General features: G+C 42.6%; 2 protein-coding genes across 2 annotated transcripts in view; both read right to left on the reverse strand.

Annotated features, from left to right (window-relative positions):
- Nucleotides 1-19,800, reverse strand: part of rab11fip3 (RAB11 family interacting protein 3 (class II)) — a 30,482-nt gene extending 10,682 nt beyond the window's left edge. The window contains exons 1-4 of the mRNA XM_071926730.2: nucleotides 19,516-19,800; nucleotides 11,806-11,899; nucleotides 7,558-7,634; nucleotides 3,966-4,138 (exon numbers count right to left, since the gene is read on the reverse strand). Coding sequence (XP_071782831.1) covers nucleotides 3,966-4,138; nucleotides 7,558-7,634; nucleotides 11,806-11,899; nucleotides 19,516-19,677 — 506 coding nt within the window. The 5' untranslated portion in view covers nucleotides 19,678-19,800. The remainder of the gene's footprint in view (nucleotides 1-3,965; nucleotides 4,139-7,557; nucleotides 7,635-11,805; nucleotides 11,900-19,515) is intronic.
- Nucleotides 19,801-19,886: 86 nt separating this feature from the next.
- On the reverse strand, nucleotides 19,887-21,186 carry LOC144543001 (uncharacterized). The gene is made up of 2 exons (XM_078290938.1): nucleotides 20,161-21,186; nucleotides 19,887-19,919 (listed from the first exon to the last, which is right to left on the reverse strand). Exons 1-2 carry the CDS (start codon nucleotides 21,184-21,186, stop codon nucleotides 19,887-19,889), a joined length of 1,059 nt encoding a protein of 352 aa, XP_078147064.1.

Below are 21,186 nucleotides of genomic sequence, written 5' to 3' on the forward strand. Positions count from 1 at the left end.
TTGAGCTTCACTGGTAATGCAAAACCGCGATGGCAACACTTGCTACATGTGAGCAGAGCGTTCATTGGGTTCGATGTGGGTTAAGCTTCAGAGATGTCCTCAACTGAGCTGAGAGTAAGGGCGAAGACTGTGGCGTTTATAATTGGCTGCCCGTCACACACAATGCCATAGAAATCCATGCACAGTTTTAGCAACCTGGAGATGTGCGATGATTAGGGTCACAGCCGTTTAGTAAATAAACTCCTTGCTCATCACTTGAGAGGATAGTTGGAAAGCCAGCCTTTCCTGTTGTACTACAGGATACCTTAGATGTCTGAAGTAGACACAGGATGAGGACGTCCGAATCAGCAGAAAAGGTTGTTCTTTCTCAGCACACAACAATGACATAGTACGTTTTTGTTGTTTACAAGAGAAGGGCCATTAACCTACCCAATTCAAATCTGAACCCCCACCTTAAATTACAGCCTCAATCCTAAAATGTATCATGTACTTTTACACATACTCAACAAAGCAGTCGGACTCTGCAGGTGACACTTGACATATTTCAACAGTCTTCAGCCTCTTTTACCCAAACGACAATGCAGTTATAAGTCAACTGCCGTGATGAATAGAATCAACATAGTGCTGACCTACTGAAATAGAAACTCAACCAAATTTGAAGCCACTTACCCTGTACTCAGGCCCGAACTCAGCCCCATACTCAGGTCCCTCACATGGAGGGCTGGTGAGGAGAGAGAACGCATCTTTAAACGCCTTCCACTGCCCCGGCGTGAAAGCCTTGGAGCAACTGGAGACAAAACCCCAGACAACCAGAGTGGAATCCTGAAGTTTCACTGGTTACACCAATTTGAAACAAAGCCACTATTCTCCAGTGTGGAGAAAACAGAAAGGGTTTGCCTTTGAAAATGTTGAAAATGCCAAGTTTGTGCTCCTAATGAGCTGCCAATCTACAGTCCCACATGAGTTGATGGTGCATCGACTGTGCCACCCTGCAGACCTGAGGCTGCACCAGGAAGGGCCGGCTGTGAGTGGCTGAGGGTTAATCAGATTTGAGGCTAAGTAGCGGCCAACAAGCAGGCCTGCTGACTGTCCAGAGACCAGACGTGTGGGGACGCTGGGGTAGGACAAAACGGGATGGACCGAGAGGAGGGTGGGGGTGGCTAATCCTGTTAAGATCCCTAATCCCCAGTCAAGTGCATGTACTCCTGCAAGTAACTTGTCTTTGGCTGTAGGATCTAGCTAGGGTTTGCTGTGCTAACCAGGTTAAAAGACCCTTTTGTTTTGTTTACCAGCAGTCAATGTTGAGTCACTGTGTACAGCAGATTAAGTGTTTTTGACAAAGAAACAGTTGCTAACGTGTTGTTCCGTGATATACACTACCAGTCAAGTTTCGAGACACTTCACTGAATGCACACAATGTTTTTCATTGTGTTAAAGCCATTTTGATCTAAAGGCTTATGCTTAAATGCTTGAAATTTGTTTCTTAGACAAATATAAGCAATGAAGTTGATGCCTATGTATGGATTTCTTTCCAAAGCCTTTCCATCCAGGCAAACGGTGGCTACTTTAAAGAATCTAAAATAGTTTTGATTTGTTTAACACTTTTTTGGTCACTGCATAATTCCATGTATGTTATTTCACAGTTTTGATGTCTTTACTATTATTTTAAAATGTGGAAAATAGTAAAAAAAATAAAGAAAAATGTGGTGTATCAAAACTTTTGACTGGTAGTGTATATTTTTCACTGAAAAAAAAAAAAAGGGTTGCAATCCTTGTCACCGGATACATGAGGCATAAAAATGATAGAGATGGGATTTATATACATATCCGACTTGGATATGATAAAGTTTCCCATATTTTACATAGAAAACAATCACATTCACAGCTTGTCAATAAGTTCACTGGCATGCTGAAGCCATTGACGGGTCCAGAGAGAATGCTTTTTCATTCTGGGAAGTTCAGACAAAGGAATAATTTTCCAAATTTCTGGTAAACACTGACTGCTGAAACGGGAGAATATAAAGGTCAGAGAGTCAGTTGAGTATTGGGTCCCAGTCAGCAGGAGAGTTAGCAGGGAGCTGGTGTGAGCGAGTGGGGGAGAGAAGCAGATTAGTCCTTGCCAAAGACAGGAAAAAAAGGAAAAGAACAAAAAACAGCTAACTCAACACTTCCTGGAATTCAAGGCTCAATCATGGAATGGGAAGTCCAAACACATCCCTGTCAGGCAGAACCCTCCAATCCGTCATGAAGCCGGAGAGACAGGTCGCACAGTCAGCAGATAAGGCCTCAGTCCTCTACACTTCCTCCCTCGTGCTTGGCCTAAATACTACCCCACAAAAACACTCACATTCAGACGTATAGACCCCAATCTGTGGCAAATACTTGACTTACAGAGACAGGAGAAATGGATTAAATTCAGCTAAAGCAGCAAAGATATTCTACCCATCAAGATGCGTGGGATTGTGTGTGTGATCAAGGTTTGATCTAAGCTTTATCATTGTCCAAATGTCCTACTAAAATTTGTTCAGTGTTCCAAAATGTGCCTCCTTCATCATCATCGACAGAAGCATAATCAGAGACAGTGTGTTATTTTTTCTCTGGTCCAAAGGCAGCACACTGGCTAAAATGACTCCCTACTGCGCTCCAGAATGACGCATCTTGCGACTGTATTTCCCTGTAGTGCTACTTTGTCTTCTGTGGTCGAACCAGTGCCAGTGGCAATTTCCAGTCTCTGAAACTTTGATTTACTGTTTTCCCTAAGAAATAACACCAAAGCAACAGACCCTTTCTGATGTCCATTTTCAAGTCCATTTTCTAACGGCTAAGCTCTCACTCCCGTTCACTCTTTACATCCTAGCCATAGTCAAAACCTACTGGTCTCTCAATCCATAAGGGATAACTGGACACTGCCCAGCACACACCAGAGCTAATCACATTCACCCTAACTGAACATTTGAACCAATTATGAGTCACTGACTCCCGCCCAAACAAATCATCAGGCACAGAACACAAGTCAATGGAAAAAAACTGGGAGCCTGACAAGACTATAAATGGAGCTGGTACAAGTGGTACATAGAAGTTATTACTCAATTCTTACAAACCCAGAGGAGATAAAGTTAAAAAGATTAACTTACTGTGATCATTAGCAGCTTATACCATAATGAGAGAATTCAAAAAAGATCAACAGATTCCAAAACTCTTTTCAGCCGGTAGAAAACAGAGAATCCACTTAGACACACTGACTGGGGTAAAGAATGGCAGAAGGAATCTCTCTCTGTTCAAGGTCTCTCGTTCTTACACTGTGCACATTTCAAGTTATCTCTAGATGAGCTTTCCTGTTCAGCCGTACAAAAAACAGCAACAGGCAAAGCCACTGCTATTTCAACGCAGCTGGGAAGTGTTGCCTCAAACTCCCTGTGACAGTATATGGTGTATGAGTACATGAGGACCTGCATTGGAACAAGTTGATGAAAACAAAACACAGGAGCATCTTCAGGTGCGTTTGACTGAGACTTTCTACCCACTGGTATCTGGGTGAATTCAAGGCATCAGGTCAACGAGGTGATGTCTGTCTATTGCCTCTTTAATCTCCCTGTCTGGTGACCCAAATAGAAACGTAGTCCCTGATCCAGAGTTGGCCACGCAAGACTCGTAAACCACGTGATTTCTGGACTTTGTGTGAAGGGTCATTTCAGGGCTACTTCACTCAGCTGAAGATTTGACACACATTTACAGTAAGTATTATGGCCGGCAGTGATCATGGCCAGCATTGTGACTGTTGATCTGACTCACATGGCAAGTGACTTACAACTGAAGACAGTATTCACAGCAGCATTGCACTAAACCTACGTTCTCAGTGTCAAACTCGCCTCCCCACAGTTGAGGATGCAACATGTCGAGGAAATCTGAGTGAACTGACCAAGTAGAGGTGGTTTATTAGCCGAGGTTGGAATTATTATACTGACCTATTGCTGCCGTCCTCGGGGTCGTGTAGCGTGGCCTCGATGCCGCTGTCCGTCTCCACATCCTCATGCATCTCAGGGGGTACGAGGGCCCCCGTGTCCTCATCAGTGAAGGTCTCGCACTCACTGTAGGTGCTCTCTGAGCCCAGGTACGCACTGTCAGTCACCTCATTTTGCTACAACAACAGAAACGGAATAAGTTAAGACTAAGCACATTTCATCATGTCCATTAAGCAGTAAACACAGATACAAACATGCTTTGTCATTGGTTTGATGATTCACAGCCGATCAAAAAGTAATGACAGTGCTAATGGCTAATTTATGGATGGAATGCTTTTACGATAGGCAAATTATACTCATTTAAGTGCATATCTGTTATTCATTTTGTCATATTTTTCTAGACTTATCTTTGCTGACAAAAGTAAAACACAGCTGTAGAAAAAACTGCTGCACAAAGTAGTCATACTTCTCACCAAGCTGTTACATCATTATAAAAGATTAACAAGCACTATGGTGCTCAGCGCTTGTATCATTACTAGTCTCGCCTACAGGATTTTTTGAAAATGTGTATCATCAGGTGTATTTTGCAATCAGGAGAATTGTGCAATTTTTTGATGCAACAGGCAGACAAACTATAGGTTGATCAAAGAAAGTGAGAAAAATGCAGCCATTTCAAAGACAGACTATGTTCAATCTTTGAGTATAGCCAGTGGGTACCAACGGCAATTATACCAACGACCAAACAAATCATACAGCATAAACAGGCTTCAGAGGCAGTCTGCAGGGTTTCAGATGGCTGTGCCAAGCAAAACCTACTGCATCGACACCTCCAGTCAACAAGTACAAACACAGAGTGAGCAAGCGTACATAAGCTTAAGGCTTTCCAAGCGAAGAATACCAAATGTTCAATATAAAAACCCATAGACTAATATAAGCCAAAAAATGTCTTCAGCTATTAGCCACTAGAAGAACAAATCAGGCATTAGGGCCATCAAGTAACAATGAAGGCAAGACAGGTGAGTAACGCTGGAGAGCAGAACCTACCAGACTACGTGGAGTGTCGGGAGGAGCTGGGCCCAGAGGGCTATCCACCATGCCCAAAACCATGCTCACTGCCTGGCCTCACTGACAGGAAGGCTGGCCTGTCATGAGACCCTTGTAATAACCCCTCCTAGTGCTTCCACGCTTTCACTCTCCGAGAGAGTGAGAGAAAACAAATGTGAAAAACGGAAAATATCTAAACACCTCGTTCAGCTCCACTGGGTGGTCAGAGGGGTGGAGACAGAGACAAAGTCCAAAGAGCAGGGGAAGGCAGCTGTACTGCTCAGCCTACTACTGCCACCCTTCTACCCCTCTGCCCCGAGTTAAAACACCACAAGATCAGCGCAATAACTGTTTAATCTCTGCTGCCTCTTGAGAGTTCCAGTTCCTGGCCCAGTGTGACAGTATAAATCATTAAGCCATGTTCTTCGGTAATCAGACTCTCACGGACAGCATGGAGAATGAAGGCTATACATCACAACAACCTGCCATAACTGTCTGGCTGTGTGCCTAAATAAGGAAACCAGCATGTCGTTAGACTATAACACTCCAAGGTGAGACTCTACTGACCTGCATTAACCAGAAACTCCCTTCTTAAAAAAAAAGAGGAAGAAAGAAACACACACAAAAAAACTTTTGGCGGCACAATAACACAAAAAGTGGTTATGACAAGTGGAGTGTTGTCATTCAGTGTTCCTATTCAAGACCTAAAGTAGGAGATGGAGAGGTGGATGTTAAGCCAAAGGGAGAGAAAATTTAGAAAAGGAGAAGGAGGGTGGTTGGGGCGTTGCGTTTCTCTTATGCCAGGCCTCAGCTGAACAGCCTCACCTTGCCTGTTTTGAAAGCAAACAGGGCTAGAACAGCACAGCCATTGAGAGAGAGGAACCCTTTTCTGCCAGGAACCCAAGGGAAAAACAGGGCCACGGACACAGGTGTGGCGTCTACTTCAAACATGCACAAACTCTGCTTATGGGTTCCTGTAAACAGTAGATACCTAACAAGAATATTTCCATACAGAAAATATATTACAAATCACTAGGCTTAACTTATCACATCATTAGTTCAGATTTACATTCATTCCGCTGTGTAGAACACAGATCCATCATTGTTCATGGCTGTTTTCATTTCCATTCCAATGTTTTTCCAGCTCCACTACGCTCATGACAAAACGGTGTGCAACACCAAATACACTGAATATTAGACTGAAAGGTTCGCACTCGTAAATGACAACGATAAGACGCCAAATGCATTCAAAAAATCTTTACCGAGGAGCAGAAACAAAACACAAACGTTTCAGCCCATGGCTTTCATTAGTGTGTCTGTATACAGACTCCTTACGAGTAATTAGGCCAAGCTCAGGTGCAAAGAATTAACCAAGGTAGACGCTTTTCTGACAACTAATCACAAAAAAGATTAAAAAACGACAGGCATTCTCCACATAACACATAAAGAAACCAGAGAAAAATGTGACATCAATCACACACCACACACAGCCATTCATAAATTACTCAGGTGCTATTGGGAATCACAGGAAAGGAGTTAGCTCTAGTTCTTCATTCAGTCTATTTGGACACATGACATTTAATCTATAGATCCATTTAGCTTCTACCTTCAATAACGTATTCTCAGTATTTCCCCCCTCTTCAACTGGGTGGCGCTCTATCAATAGCAATACATTTAGGATCTCTCATTTCTATATCAAGCAACTTGTTAAAAGGGCCTCCACTGTGTTATGGAGCCTCTCCCAAGACTGGACAAATACATCAGGCATTTTATCAGTGCTTCTTGTTATGGTGGATTTACTGTCTCACCAAACACTCACCGTGACGCACTGTTCTATTCTAATCCGGTTTGTTTGCAAGTTTATTCTAACACAGTGTTTGAGCTGGAATACCTGATTCAGCCTTACAGTCATCAACACATACAGCAAGTGAAATGGAGGACTGACGCCAAAAGTGTTGCTTATGTGCCTTAAGGGGAATCTGTACTTGGCCCTGCAAACCCTTAGAATGCACTTATGAACCATACCAAGTGAGGGCGCTGATACTGTGCAATGTGCAACGTGCAGCCACTGAAACAGCCTGCAATCACAGTTCTATACTGCTCCAAGTGCACACAATAGCTGAAACATTTCAATCTCGCCGAGGCCAGCATAAATGATAGTTAAATATACAAGTTCTGTGCACAAGAGGAGACAGGAATCCCAGATATGCTAACCGCAACTGAAAAAAACATAATTCCACACACATGTAAAAACTCTGGCGGATTCCAAGTCATTCAATATTTGTCAAAGGAAAAATAAGACGAAAATAGTCAGCCAGATGCCATTCGGTGTGTGCCAAACCAGTGTGTTCAGCGTGTGGAATATTCACAGAGGGGTAATGATAGCTCTGCTAGCCACTCGGTGAATTACAGTGGGAAGAGTGTGAGTGCACACGGAGTTCAGCCTGTGACCTTCACCCTGCGCTGCTGTGTGTACCAGTGAGAAATCGAGGCAGAACAACTGGACCACACACACAAGACTGAAATGAAATGCTGTGGTGTCGTGCCCCACCTCGTCGTATTCCTCTGGGCAGCCCACGGCTCCGTCCCCCGGACTGTAGTGGACATCGTACAGCTGTGGCTCTGGACCTGGAGATGTGGGAGAAGAGGATGAGAGAGGAGGATGGGGTTAATGTGTGCAGGATAAACACACAATGTCAAACCAGCAAAGGAGGCTAAACAAACAGAGAAGACTGTATATAGTACCAATGTGCATGGTAAACAAAGTGCCATAATGTGGAAAGAAGAGAGGGGAGCTGTTATAGCGTGTGGGTGAAACAACAGCAGAGAAAGGGAAATTCAATTAACGTCAATGTTCAGTAAAATATCCCAAGATATTTCTTATGGAAGCGTATAGTTAACTTTATTTAAATGTTGATGCAAATTGGGAAATGACAATGCAATCTCAAAACAACATTATATTTTCCACATATGTATGCAGCATTTGGGTAATAATTTAAATTAAACTTCAATAACGCAATAAGCATTTGAATTTTCATGTGTTAGTATGCACATTCTCTGAAAAGATTGAAATGAAAAAGGCATTTTATTTTCAAAGACTTGCCCTACTTTATGGTTAACAATATTGAAATGTTAATTTAAATCCGAAGCAACCAACGCATTGTCCCCATTTGCAATTACATTCCCATGTTCTCACGCTATTTCACTACCAAACATGTAAGAGTTTGTGTCCTAGCTGCCCTACTTTGACATGTATACAATACAGCAGTCTATGCTTGGTGTACCAATAAACATTATGTAACTTTTACACTCGCATTTCAAGGGCTATAGTCATGTAATAAGTGTATAGGCAAAATAAAACAATAAAAAGGACAAGAAGTAACCCATATCCAATTCAGATTTGTCAATAAAGGCCTCTGTTGAAAGCACCTGCAGACAAACGGTGAAACCTGAGATGGACCAATAAGATGGACTCCCATCAGCCATTGCGGCTCCTGTATCTAGTAAACAGAGCAGTGAATAGCACCCTACTGAGCGAATGGAACACAAACAGTGCTCTCTACAGCAGCTGGTGGACCCTGGCGGTTTTGTGCCCCCTTGTCTTACGTAACCTGCTGCTCTTCAAGACTCATACACATTATAGCCCATTTAAGTGAAATGAGTCCACACCGAATGGGGCTGTGCCTGAAAAGCTGGCTTCTGTTTTGGTTAGAGTCCTGCAGTCTCTTGGCACAGATTCAAACTGTCACACAGGACAGAGATACTTGATTTTCAAATGGCTCAATTCAATTCATCTGGTGGTTTCAAGACCACCTTTTGTTGTTCCAGACATGCCATAGCCACTACAGGGGACAAGGCATTTCCATGGCCTGCAGGCTTGTCTTTATTAAGGTTAGCCTTGCCAATAAGTGTTACAGAAAAGAAACAAAGGAGGTAGAGGCGGAGTGCATTGAAATTCATATTGAAAGTAAACAGCAGGTTGGGAGCTGGAATATCAGGTTCTGTGCTGCGATTGCAGGGTTGGTGGTGGCAGTGGGGGTTGGAACATGAACTGGACCTGAAGGGTCTAAAAAAAAAACAGTTTAGCTAAAAAAGGGTCTTAAAAAAACTTTATGCTGCCTTTACAGACTTACTGGAATTCTGTCAGCAGTGTGCTAGAGGTTTGGGAAGTTACGATAGAGCTCTGATCTTCACACACTAACGGGAAACTACCATCCAGCAGGAAATGTCTGATTCATTTTCAACATTGCTTGCTGGACAGAATAGTGGAAAGAGACAGGAAAGTTCGGACAGACACTCGAACCCAGGACATCACAGTTGATATTTTTGTCATAATTTAAGATGAAATCTATTTGTAGGTATTATTCATGAGTGAGGCCCAATGTCTTGAGACCAGTTTTCCTGCCTAGTCAAAAGTTTACACTTCAGTAATTTTCTATCTCTCATATTTCTAGAAACCATCACCTCAATCCAATAGGACTGTTTTGCTGTAATAAATAATCAGCCTGTTTGCCTTGCTTACATTTCCTAAAATCATTATTTGGCTGAAATACTTTTATTCGTTTAATTTAAGTAATTATTTTGCAGGAATATTAATTCAAATACAATGACCATGCTACAAGTCTGTACTGTAATAAGACAACGCTAATGGGAATGTGACAAGCCACACTGTTGATGAGGTAATTTCATCATCCTGTAGCCAAGTTTCTATTGACTCAAGGCATGCCTGTGTTTTCTGAGGCTGACTTTGCAACAGAGCTACACAACAACAAAAAGAGATGCAACACAGAAAGAGAGAGAGAGGGACGGAGCAGAGAGGGAAGACAGTGAATAATTCAGGCGAATAGGACTCTCTGCCTAAACCCCATCTCTCTCCAACTCCATCTCTGAAACCCTGCCTATCAGCCCATGGGTCTGTGCATCTCATGCTTTCCAGTACATTACTTATTAATGGTCCGAGTAACCGGAGCTGTGTAACCCAGAAAGCCCTGGGAAGGAGTGCCACAAATCGATAGGGTGGCGGACTGAGGCAAGCAGCACACCGTTGCAGTGACGTCAACACAACCTGTACTGTATGTCAACACAGCCAGCATGTGCCGTCAACAAAACTCTTTGTAATGATGTCAGTATAGCCCCGGGGTGTCATGTTATGATAATGATGTCAACGGCACGGACGCTAGAGCTGCGCAGCACATAAATCTATCATACCTCACTAACTGGTAAGAGATGGAAAATAATTTAAATTTAAGGTCACTCCGAGATTTACACGCAACAGCAGGGGAAAGGCTTGACACTGAAAATAAATAGTCTCGGGCAACGTTCTCTCCCTTTCTTTCCACCCTCCTTTAAATGGTTGAGGTGAAGCCTGAGAAACCTGATGACTTGGCTGTCGAGAGAGAGAGACGCTGATGAATTGCGCCCATTCTTTTAAGAGGGGACGTATATGGGCCCTTACATCTTACAACAGTTTTTAAAGGCTCATAAAATTGGTCAGGAAGGCAGAAAAATGGTTAAAGAAAGAATAACAGTATTTTGAGACCAGTAACAAAGAATTTGGGTCAGTTCTCTTTTCCTTACAACATTCCCTCACCTCAGCTGAGGAATAGCTGTGAGCATACTGTGGGGACAACAATATTTGGCGCTGTGGGGAATGTAGTAGAAAGATGGAGCCAGATGCTGTAGACTCAAAGTAGGAGCTGCTGAGGCATTCATTACAGCAGAATTAGGTACAGTAATGGCCAACTTCAGGCTAGCCAATATAAAAACAGAAGGCTGTGGGCCCCCGTGTTAAGGGTGCTTAAGCCTTGTCATTTTCTTAATAAGAAAGAAAGACTTCAATAAGAAATGAAATATAAGAAATAAGAAATACTAAAACTTCCAATGAGTCTTACACATAATCACACACAACTGCACACCTCAGTAAATTTTCTCTGTGGCCTATAAATGTTGTTGGCTGCTTGTCCTTTTAATTGTGCATAATTTGTGCGTAGCTGCCTAGCCAACATGGCTGACAACAACATCCACACCTTGTCTGTTGCCTAGATAACTGCTTACTTGATGAATCACCTAATGCGTCTCCTTTCATCCTCACTCTCACGCAATTTCACAACTCAGACAAAATTACATCCAATGTGTGAATGCAACATCAGTCCAATTTGGGAGTCTTTAGCCATGAGTTTGTTGTTGTGATGCTGTTTAAGTGGGTGCTTCAGGAGATTTTAATTTTTTTTGCAGTGGACATATTTTGTGTACCTGTGCACAATTTACAACAACATTTTTGACATACTTTGGCTCAGTGAAATCAAAGCAGTGGCAATAAATCCACCTGGAGGAAGTGAACTTTTCTGCCATTTTGCATCTGGGCTAGCTCAGTGTGTGTCTGTGTCTACTGAGAGGATGATGACTAATAATGGCAATAAGGAAATCAGTGGATGTGGGTGGAATAAAGTTTTCAGATATAGAAACCTAAATTTGTTACACTATTCTTTACTGGGAAAGGTAATAAATTACTCTATTGTTTCATTACCTGACACTGGGAACAAGCAAGATTTTATCTGTCAGACTATTTTTAGTAGGTAGGTTCCTCAATTTAATGAGGGATCTCCAGAGTTTTAGACATCAGGCCAATTGAGTCCACAAAAAGGGGACACCAAGTCAAAAGTTTAAAAGGAAAAACAATAAAACAGGTCATTGACTACTTGAGATATATCAGTCCTAGAAAAGTATAAGATCAAACCATAGTGGATACACACAGACACACACACACACACAGCTTTATGAAGTGCATCCAGTGACTCACCTCCATTGCTAATGGCAGAGATTCCACGGTGGAAGTCTTCAAAGCTGATCACTCCCAAACCGCTGGGATCCAAGAACTTGGTCAGATCCTTCACCTGAAAGACACAAGTCACAGACAGTCAAAACACATTTCATCACGGCAACAGAAAAAAAAATCTCTCTCCCATAATCAAATCAGATGGACCGCCTCGATCAGTGGTTCTTAAATCCGGTCTTCAGGGTGCTGAGTACTGCTGGTTTTATATTCTGCCAGGTAGTTTTCATTCTGTCTGTGTAATCAGGGACTCATTTAAACCTGGGATGACCTGGCAGAATAGAAAACCAGCAGCACTCTGCACCCCGAGGACTCGATTTGAGGACCACCGGCCTAGACGCTTCATGAATTAATTCTGTAATAACACACGTGATGTAAGGGGAAGGTCTCTGCACAAGGGAGCAACTTGACTGACTTAACTGCAATCTGAGCAAACTGACTGAAATGGCCCGCATAATGCTTTCACAAGAGCAAGGCCAGGACTCTCTATCTGAAAAACACAGATTCTTAAGGGTGTTTCACTCACGTAACAGTTTCATTGCAGAATTCTGTGAACTACCAGGAAATTTTTTATTACAGGAATAAAAAGATACCAATAAAAAGAGCTCTGACCTCAGGAGAAACATCTTTTCAAACGTCATGTATTTCAGATTTTATTGGATACCTGGCAATATTGAGTTTACAAGGATTTTACAAGGTTAAAATGGCACTGTATCTGTTCAGAAGGGGTGAATTGAGCTCTAGCAGACTACTGGCCATACAATTCATTTTAAGACAAAACAATAGTTACTGAAAGCTGAAAACTTACTGTCATGAATAGAATGTGTTTTCACCATACAGAATAAAAGAGGGCATGTGGAGTGCATTATGTCCATGACATATTTTGTTTCCTTTAAATTAAAATGTGGTATGAAGACATAACATTTCAAATGAGACTGACCTCACATTTTACCTATATTATTGTTACAATAATTGGGATATATCAAAATTGTCCGAAAATAGATTTGGGTAAGGTTAAATGTTATTCTTCACACATACGCTTCTTTGTAATGCACGCACGCTTACAATGTGGAGCGGTAAGGCCTTCTATGCACAGAGTCAATCTCAAGCTGCAGTCAAGTGATAATCAGTTACATAAGAGTACCTGTATATATTCCCTCAGTCAGTAACCTGGCAACAAGAGGTGCTGTCCAAGAAGATAGTGTGCTTTGCACCAGTACAGGACCTCAGAATATAACAGACAGTAAGCACATTATGAATGTTTTTCTAGACTGAAAATTGAGTCCAAGGGTATGAGAAATGGATTCTGATTTAGGCTATTGCGAAAGCTTTAACCTGACCTGATTCCTCGGCATATCCTCCAGGTTAATGCTAGCCGTTTGGTTATCTGGCATCCAGTGACCTAGGCCAGGGCCTAGACTTATGCCTATATCTGCAGAATTAACAGTGGCGCCGAGCAATCAAAATCTATTTGCACAAATGACAGAGTGAGCCAAATGTGGTACATTGCAAAATTTCACTAACTCATCATTACACTGTCATTTCAGGCGTGTATCGTTGACAAAATTAGCTGGGAGGGAGCCTGACAGTATGTGGGGTGAGGTTTCTGTGGTTTAGGCTCACTCGGGCCTTGGGAAAGCAAGCACACAATGCGAACATGGTCATTTTACAAAGGCTTTCATTCTGTGCGGGGCTTCTCTGTTCTGCACTTTTTATATCGGTTACACACACACAGAAAAAGCTGATCTGCTTAGCAACGTTGAGCTCTAACTCAGGAGGCTGAGAAGGCTGAAACTCCTAATAAACTCTGGATTCAGTCTCACAACCCCAGTGACTTATGATCTGGGCTGGGCGAATTAAACCCAGCTGCATTGAGAGGCAGGAGGGGAGAGGCCCAATCTCACTGAATGGCGGTTAACACTGCAATTTTGAGCTTAGGATGTTGCATCAAGCCTCTTCCAGCTCCCATCTCTGCTATGTAAATCCTCACCATGAACTAGGTTGGCTATATAGGCTAGAGGGACGGTTGGTGAAGAAATAGGGTGTTTCAAGGTTGGAAAGTGTGAGGAGAAACCCAATCAGGAGCAGCATCAAACTAATGAATTTGCACAAACGCACTTTACCCCCTGACCCTGCACCATGATCACGACCCTAACCTGCTGCAGCACCTAGCTTACCTGTATGTTGAAATGTTACACTGTCATTCCTGTTGTGTGGTTTATGTATGTTCTTTGATGTCTTAAATATTATCTTTGTTGAATGTCTGCAAATGTCTGACTCACTGCTCTTACATGCAAGGCAAATTCCTGTAAAAGGCTCAATAAATGAAAACTGAAATCTTAAGGGCTGAAGTCAGTTGTGGTTGTTTGTAATACAGCTTTTAGTTTTCCACCTCTGAACGCAGCATCATGGTAAACAGGAAATCATTTTGTTGCATGCATGCTATTCACACACACCTCTGCTGAGTGAGGTGAGAAAACTGAGGTGGGATTAGGGGATTCCCTGCATGTGTCTATGGTCCTAATATAAAAACAAAAACTTTAGTGTTTAACATTTTTTATCTGCTAATATAAACAGACTGCAAGCCTGTTTATTTTTTCAGCACTATTACAATATACAGTTCATCTGTGCAAGTTATTGCTCCTGCCATAAGTGACTAGGGAACTGTTAAAAGTGTCCCAAGTGTCATAACCCACCTCTAAAGAGGCCAGATAAAACACTGCAGTAGCCAAAGCAAATAGTACAATGTAAACCAAACATGCCCATGTATCTTAGGCAAGCTAAACCAGTTAAGTCTTTTAAACCACTTCTTAAAACCCATTTTATAAACTTCCTGTCTCTAACAATTCTTAAATCTGCAAGATTAAGAAGACTAGATTTTGTCTTTGTCTTTTTATGCTCTGTAAAGCGCATTGTAAACTTTGTTTTTGAAAAACTGCAACATAAATAAATGTATTATTGAATTTATTGTTAGTAGTAGTATGTAATGTTATATATGATTATGTTCTACCAGCCGAGCCCTGAAGGACTGGGGTAAAGAGTAGATTTTAACTGAAGCTCCATGACAGCACTGTCCTTTCCACTGCTTAGTGGAGCAGTGATGGCACGGTGGTTTTTCTGTTTCCTCTATTTGTGTCTAATCAGTGCAGGGGCACGCCTGACCGCCTCCACACAGACCACTGTTGTGCATAACCCCGTGGAGACGAATACCCCCTGGTGGGAGCCTTTCCTACAGAGGGGGTTTCGAAATAGCTCTTGAACAAAATACTGATAACGGTCTCGTAAGGCCATAAGCCTAGTTCGTCTGCGAAAGATTTGGAGACAGGGCTAATGATAGTATCTTTCGATGGAGAACGTAACAGGCACACACACACACACAAAAGCAAACTAGAGAGAGGGGACATTTCAGGGCATGGGACATTCCACTGCGGATTAGAGGGGCAGTACATAAAAGCAAGCGGGCCAGGGGAGGGAGGCTGGCTAAAGAGGGGCTGGGAGTGAGGACGGACAAGAGAGCGGCCACCACAATACACTTCTATGGGCTTTGTGCAAAAATCGGGGTCAAAACCAGCGAGTGGCGGTCTGAAAGATCTTTTTCAACGAGCGAATTCCCAGATATGGCCTTGCCCTCACTATGGCATGACCGTTCACCTTTGAGAACTAGTTATTTCAGTTGTTCTGTATCAAAGGTCTTACAGAGCAGCAGTGCCTGCAGCTTTATGACCAGGTCAACATTTAACCACTCACGCTGTTCCAAACACTTGCAGGACATGTCAATGAACCAATAATGTGATTAGCTAACTGGGAAAATAGCTGCTTTCATGACACACTGCTCTGACTTCAAAGTGAACTAAGAGAAAGCAGTTCATCACTGGGATATAGGCTATTGTCACCTCATGTCTAAGTTATCATGCAGAGATGGTGGTAGAAGTTGATCTGGAGACAGTGTCAATGAAGAATTGCAATATCATGTTTTATTTTCCTTATCACACTTATGTTCTCCCTTGGAAATCATTTAGAAAATTGAAAAAGGTGACAATGCTAGTACACAACATAGACCATATTTGTTTTCTGCTTGGAGATTAGTCCTCTATAGTTACATTTAGATGACAGGCATATTCAACCCACTCACAATACAGTGTGGGTGTGTGTGTGTGTTCATTGTCACATCCAGATCACGGACGTTCTTCCTGGAATGATTCTGAAGAAGATATTTGCATTCTAAGCGTAGAGGCACCATCTGAACATTCAGAACATGGGCTACATGCAAATATCTGATAAACAATTTCCTGCAGTCTCGCACCGACAGCTTACTGGGACGTTACTAATATGGTACAATACAGGAGAAAGGTCCGCACCGAGCCCTCGCCCAAGCTATGACTAGAGGAAACTCGTAACTGACGGAAAGCCTGCTGCATACAGTCTTGGTAACAAGAATTCACCACAAAGAAAACAGAATGATTTGTGAAACTTGCAGACACAATAAAAAATAATCCACAAAAGCAAACACCATTTACCACATTCAGAAATAAGTATGTCTTGCTAATAAACCGTTAACTACTCATTATGAAATCCTGACTTACCCCTCTCACCCCCACATTCACTTGGCTAACATCCCTATGTGTAATTTATGTTTTGGGTTTTTTTTTTTTGTTGTTTTTCAATATGAATCATGGCCCCAATGGTTTTCTCAACCACACTGCTGAAATACTTGGGTTTACAATAGAATCTCACTAATCAGAGCCTCTCAGGAATGGAGGTCATTCAAACCAGTGATATGTTGAGATAACTGAAACACAATGATATACTGAGGCAAAGCTAATTCAAATATGAAACAGGCATGCACATGTTTTCCAAAAATGCTTTATATGGTGTCAACTGCAGATGACAGGTCTTTAACTTGATGCGCAGCCTCAAAAATATAATTGGAACGATTGCACACACTCAATATAAAATATCTTCTACTTGACATTTTCTGTTCATTATACCACTGTATGCATTAGGCCTTTCATCAGTAATGACAGCATACATCTCTGATATGAGAAGTATGAACCATTTGCAAATTTTGGCTGATAAGTAATTCACACTAGGACTTCAAACAACTGGGTGGAGGCCTTGTCAGATTAGACTCGACCTTCTCAATGTTGCTTGAGTTAGCCTAACGAGCTCCAAATCCACTCAAAGGTTATATGCGTTACATAACATTCCTCAAATTCTGAAGATAAGTCTGTCTGCAGCTTGCTTACTTATCGTACACGAAGAAAGCAAACAAGCCTAAGCCCGCGTCTCTCTCCATGATCACGAAAGGACGGAAATCTGAGAAGCAACTGAGTTAGCTATAAGGGCACAAATTTGCCCATAGCTCCTGGAAACCAGATATCCAACACCTAAGCTCAAAGAGACAGAAAGGAGTAATCAATCTGCACAATCTGGTTAGCAGTCCAAGGCAAATCTTTCAGAAGCAGAGATCCCAAGGAAACCGCCGGAATCTGAATACTTTGGAGGTAGAGGAGGAAAAGTCCACCAGAAACCAAGCACCGAGGAATAACACCAAAGCAGGCTACGCCTATGAACTGAGATAAATTCCCAATATCATGTAAATGTATCTGCTCTGGGGCTCCCCACCAAAACAAGAGGTGGAAAAGATATACTTTTAACTAGCAAACGGCCAAAGCCCCTCTCCATCCCTGAAAACGAGGTCATGGGCAGGTGGGGGACGGCACCCAACCCATGAAGTCCCTCTGACTCAGGGAAAATACATTCTACTCTTAATCCTTTAAAATTCTCTGCCTGGGGAGCCACAGATACCTACGGCTGGGCACAGGAAAGAACAGGGGCAACAGAGGCGCTTTGAACTGGGAGTGAGGGGATTAAAAAGTATTAGTCAGCCAGCATCACAGTCTGTGGATCTATGTGGTTGAGTACTAACAAGTACCCATCCTCTCCAAAAAACCCTGTTAAAACTGTATCTAACAGTGGTAAACTGATGCTGTATAACATGCCCTAAAAGAATGATGTTGCCTCCAATGTCCCCATATCAAACGAAGATTAGAAAACTAGAATGGACATATAAAATTAATCATAAACATGTGATTAGGTTATCTTTATGGCTTCATTAACAGACAAAAAGCACACCAGAGGCCAATAACTGAGAGTAAGAGTTGGAAAAAAGGCATTCAGTGCATGTTCATCAGGATGCAACCCTGCTAGTGTTATCAGTCAGGCTTCATCAGCATTTGCATCCAGCCTTTAACTGTTATTTGCAAATGGTGGGTTCGACTTGCTAGGGCTGATTCTTGTAAACATTTGGAGAGGCACACAGGCAAGCATGTGGACAAGAAACTGACGTCATTTTTATTTTGCACTCTACTCTCAAAGAATCTAAGCAACACAACGGAGTCCATGGCTTTGCAGAGGAATAAAGCAGGCCGGGTAATGCTGAGTAACACATTCTAATGGACTGAAGGGAAAACAAACAGGATCTCTGTAACCTTCCATTGCTTACACAGAGAAACACTGATTAACCAAGTAGACTATCATTTTCTAGAGTGGGATTCAAGCAATTTAAGGCATTATTTGAAACCTTTCAGTGTTCATTAGGCTGTGGGCTATTTTAAGAATGTGTTCCTTTTGTCTTTGACTTGCCAATAACTGTGAAACTTTACATTTCAAAACATGTGGAAAGCCTGGATGCAAAGGGCCAGATAAGTGGGTGAGGGTCATGGGTGGAGTGAGATGCATCAGCCATTTCACAAGGGATTATCCCTAAACCACAGGATATGCAAATGAGAAAATGAGTGTTTGTCATCTGACATATGGAGGAGTGCCAGGCCCGACAGAATTCATTACAGGCAATATGCTTTTGACAGACTTATCTGGATGATGACCCAAATCCTAATTCTTGAACACTCACCAAATATAGATTACATACTAATCCAAGCATGGTTTTAATAATATGTGGCAGTATTAGCCAATCCATTAAAACCAGTGTTCAGAGCTGCTTTGTAGGAAACATAGGAGAAGAATAGTTATGATGGTCAGAGTTGCCACTAAATTTACTAAGCTGATTTAGCCATAAAGAAAGAAATGGGCCTACAGGCTATTGCTGCCTCCTGCCTATATAGCAAATGCTTTGAATTTAAAGTGTAGACCAGAGCACTAGAGGGTTCAAGTTACCTCTGCTTTATTATGTGTCAGGGTAACATAAACCCAATGCAGCTCATCCAAACATTTAGACAAATAAGTGAGTGCCATTTTGAGAGAGAACAGATTATTGTATTGTACCAGATGCAACCAGTACTTATTGATAGAAGACTTCTCTCTAAATGAAAACGTACATGTCAGAGACCAAGTATCAGTCAAAATTATTAAACTAAACCTGGCTGATTCAGGCTACTCATTTTGTTTGAAGCAATATCTTTTGGTTTCAAAACACATGATTGGCCCTTATGCAACTTGAAATTATCAAACTGTGACATCAGACGGATGGATTTCAGCTAATGGAATTAACCATGCATTTACAGGAAGCTCTCTGAGGTACAGTGTAAAATCAATAATAAATCATTTAGGTAGATGGACCTCTTTTGGTCTCACGTACAACTTCAGCATGCATTGTCCAGTAACTGCCTGCTCAAAAGAAAGAAATCAACACAAAAAACAAACAAACAGAAATCTCACCTGATCAGCACCATAGGCAGCAGCGAACTCCATAAACTCCTCAATACGAACAAAGCCATCTCCATCTTGGTCTAAAGCATCAAACACAGCTTTAAGTGGAGAGACATCTTCCTCCCTCGTATTCACGTCGGAAACCATGGGCATGGAGTCAGCTACCACCATTTTAGAAAGGGAAATCGTCTCCACGTTTTGCTCACTAGTCCATCCAGGCTCAGGAGAAGAACTGCCCAACTCCTGCACTGGAAAATCAAAAGTAGCCACTTTGTGACAATCTGATTCTGCAAGCTGGTTGGAGTCCGTCGACCTCTCCCCATCGCTCTGCTCAGTTTGCAAATTAGGATCGCTTTCATTCTGCACACCCTCCGGTGGTTTCAAGTCCCAAGTTTCCTCATCATGGAGTTCATCTGTGGTCAAGCACAGATCCAAAGCCACTGACTCATCCCCCTGATTTTTGGCTTCTGAGCAAATTTTGCCTTCCATCAAATCTTTACAATCATTCTCCGCAGAACAACTGTTACTGGGCAAGTCACCCTGGACAAAGGCATCTCCATCTCGGGGCGCCCTTAGTGATGAGGGTTCAGTTGACGAACTAAGAACAAATGAGTCATCCTCACTTCGGTGCTCTGAAGTCAGACTTGCAATTACAGTTGCCAGTGTGTGTTCCTCCTCTAACGCCTCTGTTGGGGAATCTAATGGCGCACCTGTGCAGACAAGAGAGGCAGGAGTGGTGGGGCAGAGGCTGAGGTTGCTGTCACAATCAGGAACCTTTAAATCCAACAAAGGCACAGATCCTTCCAAAAACTCTGGTGGCGTGCTGATGTGGTTGTGCAGGAAGCAATTCTCGGGTAAACCTTGTGGCGTAGTGTTACTGGCTATGGGCAGATCAGTCACCGGTTCCAGGAATAAACCTTTGTCCCCGGTTTCAGGTGACAAAGTCTCCCCGCCCTGTGAGGGAGGGAGGCCTGTGTGCTCCTCTAGTGACAGGAGTACCTGCTCCTCACTGACACCCTGTGGGTTGACCTCACCTGTTCGCTCTGGGATGAGACAAGAAGGGGGCTGTTCACATGAGAGGAGATCTACCAACAGAAAGGAAGCCTCTGTGTTGGTCTCAGAAGTCCTCTCTGAAATCTTCAATGGAGAAGAGGGTTCACTGAGGGATATCAGCTCCCCCTGACTGCTCGGGACACTTGTGTCCTCGGGAGGGGCATCCTGTGTCGGACTGAGTTCCTCGCAGGCTGAGTTTTCCCCAACTAAATCAGTGAGGCTGGGGGAAAACAGCCATGACAGAGCACAGTCACCTATATCATCCCTTAGTCCATCAGTTTTTTCTGTATAAGACAATTCTTCTAAAAGTGTACTTTGGAGAGCACCTTGGGAATTTGTGGACTGATCTCCCTCCAACTGCGAGACATCGTCTCCACAAGAATAACCGGAGATCTCTATGAGGCTGTCCAAATTTAAGGGCTCGTCCTGGAAAATCTCTTCCTCTTCACTATGTTGACATGTGTGATCCGGGTCAACATTTTTGAAATCCAAACCTGTCTGACCGGTCTTGTTTTGAGGCAACATGCCTTCTTTGTCTGAATCCAGGGTGTGAAATCCAAGGGGAAACGGCTGTTCTGACTCCCACTCTGAATGCCCCAAAGGGCCAGACAGAACTGTCGGTTCCAT

The sequence above is a fragment of the Centroberyx gerrardi genome, chromosome 20 (assembly GCF_048128805.1).
Source record: "Centroberyx gerrardi isolate f3 chromosome 20, fCenGer3.hap1.cur.20231027, whole genome shotgun sequence".
Classification (NCBI taxonomy): Eukaryota; Metazoa; Chordata; class Actinopteri; order Beryciformes; family Berycidae; genus Centroberyx; species Centroberyx gerrardi.